At 56.7% G+C, this 1,779-nt stretch overlaps 1 protein-coding gene across 1 annotated transcript in view; it reads right to left on the bottom strand.

Annotated features, from left to right (window-relative positions):
- LOC103775006 (inositol polyphosphate 5-phosphatase OCRL-1-like) overlaps nt 1-1,718 on the bottom strand; it is a gene marked incomplete at both ends in the record, with an annotated part of 10,167 nt that extends 8,449 nt beyond the window's left edge. The window contains 4 exon segments of the mRNA XM_008942447.1: nt 1-3; nt 5-33; nt 677-715; nt 1,642-1,718. The exon segment at nt 1-3 is cut by the window's left edge and continues 91 nt beyond it. Of these exon segments, the coding sequence (XP_008940695.1) occupies nt 1-3; nt 5-33; nt 677-715; nt 1,642-1,718 (148 nt within the window).
- Nucleotides 1,719-1,779: the final 61 nt, after the last annotated feature.

Below are 1,779 nucleotides of genomic sequence, written 5' to 3'. Positions count from 1 at the left end.
CCTCGTCGCCCTGCAGCCGCACCTTGCAGCCTGCTTCGGGCACACAGGGGCTGGCAGGGCACCCGCGCAGGGGGTCGTGCCCCAGGAGTCACCCAGCACCCTTCTGGGCATCCCCCGAGCTCCCCAGGGAAAGCCAACGCCCAGCTCCTGCTCCCCACGGAATCCCGACCCTCAGCTGGGGCCCCCGCACCCCCGGGTCCCCCACCCCACCGCGGCATCGGCCGCTCCTCCTGGCTCTGGGAATACTCCCTACTGCAGCCTCGCAGGGAAGGGCTCCAAGAGCAGTGAGAAACATCTCTTGAAAGGGAAAGCAGAGCTGGTGACTAGCACTGGAGAAGGCAGATGGTCACCTCAAGTACAGGCCAGACACAGGGCAGGGACATGAGGACGGTTCAGGGTGGGAGGCAGGGCCTTGAGATTTGAGGAGCTAGAGTTTGCCCAATTGCCAATACTTGGATCTGAGCATTTCAGACCACATCTGTTTTGACAACTGACTGTCTAACAGAGCCAGACAACACCACCAGAGGAAACACAACCCCTGCTTGACCCAAAGACAGCCACGGAGAAGGGAGGAAGGCTGTAAGGTGCTGGGTAACACCAGCGTGTGCCAGTGCCCAGCGGGCAGCCCGTGCCCTGTGAGGAGCCTTAGCCACACCACCACCTCTATGAAACTTACTGTTTGAAGCTATATCGATCAGCAGAGTTTCTTCTGCCTCTGGAAAAAGAAAAACAAGATCAAGAGAGTTCATGCTGAACGCTGCAGTAATTGAGTACTCAAAAACCTGCCTGCTCCCGGCCACAAGAGAGTCCTAACAAAGGAACGTGCAGCTTTAATGCACGCCTGGGCTATTAATAATGGCTCCAGCAGAGAGAACAGTTGTGTCTGGGCAGCCTGGAGAGTCATTTTCCACAATGCAAGCATCGCAGGGGGGATTGCCAACACTCAGATCTCTTCCTTGCACACCTGGCTGGTTTGCTCCACATCGGTCTTTGGGAAAGACCGACCTGACAACAAACTTCAGACCCTTCCACGCAGCACAACTGGTGGGCAGAAGCACACAGAACTACCCAGAAGGGCAGGAGCTAATCCAGGAAAGGTGCTTTTAGTCCTGAACAGAGACTTGCCCCAGGGACATACGCAGCTGTTTAAGTTCTCCCAAGACAAGGCCTAGAGCTCTTGCCCATTCTGTGGCTGTTTGGGCTCGAGAGCTTGCCAGACCTTACAGAAGGTTTGATCTAAACATGCAGGAGTCGGGCTAAAGCTCCCAGCTCTTGCCATTATGGGGCAGACAGACAGACACTGGCTTCCAGGCCTTGCAGACAAGAGCTGGACACGCTGGCTCTGATGCCAAGCCCGCCACCCGTGTGAGCCAGGGAAGCTCCTCAGAGCTGTGTGCAGACCCAGGCAGGCTGCCCCGAGGCTGAGGAGAGGCAGGATTCCACAAACAGCCACTTTTGCTTCACGGGAAGTGTGCAATCAACACGGGGGGGGGGAAGGTTTCCAAAACCAGCCACTTCTGCTTCACGGGGAAGTGTGCAACCTACACGGGTGCTCAGGAGGCAGGTCAGGAAACGCCCCCAAAATCTGGGTTTTGCTGGTAGAGAGCAGTGGATTCCTGCCCACTGCAGCAGAGCCAGTACCTTGCACGCACTTGAAGCGGCTGTTGATGGGAATATAATCCGGACTGGAGTTTCCTTTCTCCGAGTGGATAATGATCCTGCAGGCAGAGAAAAGGCTGTGAGGGCACAGGACAACACCCTGCTCACCCGGGGACAAAC

This window comes from Merops nubicus, unplaced genomic scaffold (assembly GCF_000691845.1).
Source record: "Merops nubicus isolate BGI_N331 unplaced genomic scaffold, ASM69184v1 scaffold46006, whole genome shotgun sequence".
Taxonomy (NCBI): domain Eukaryota; kingdom Metazoa; phylum Chordata; class Aves; order Coraciiformes; family Meropidae; genus Merops; species Merops nubicus.
The sequence above is the reverse complement of the archived record's forward strand: the minus strand, read 5'-3'. Positions and strand labels throughout refer to the sequence as shown.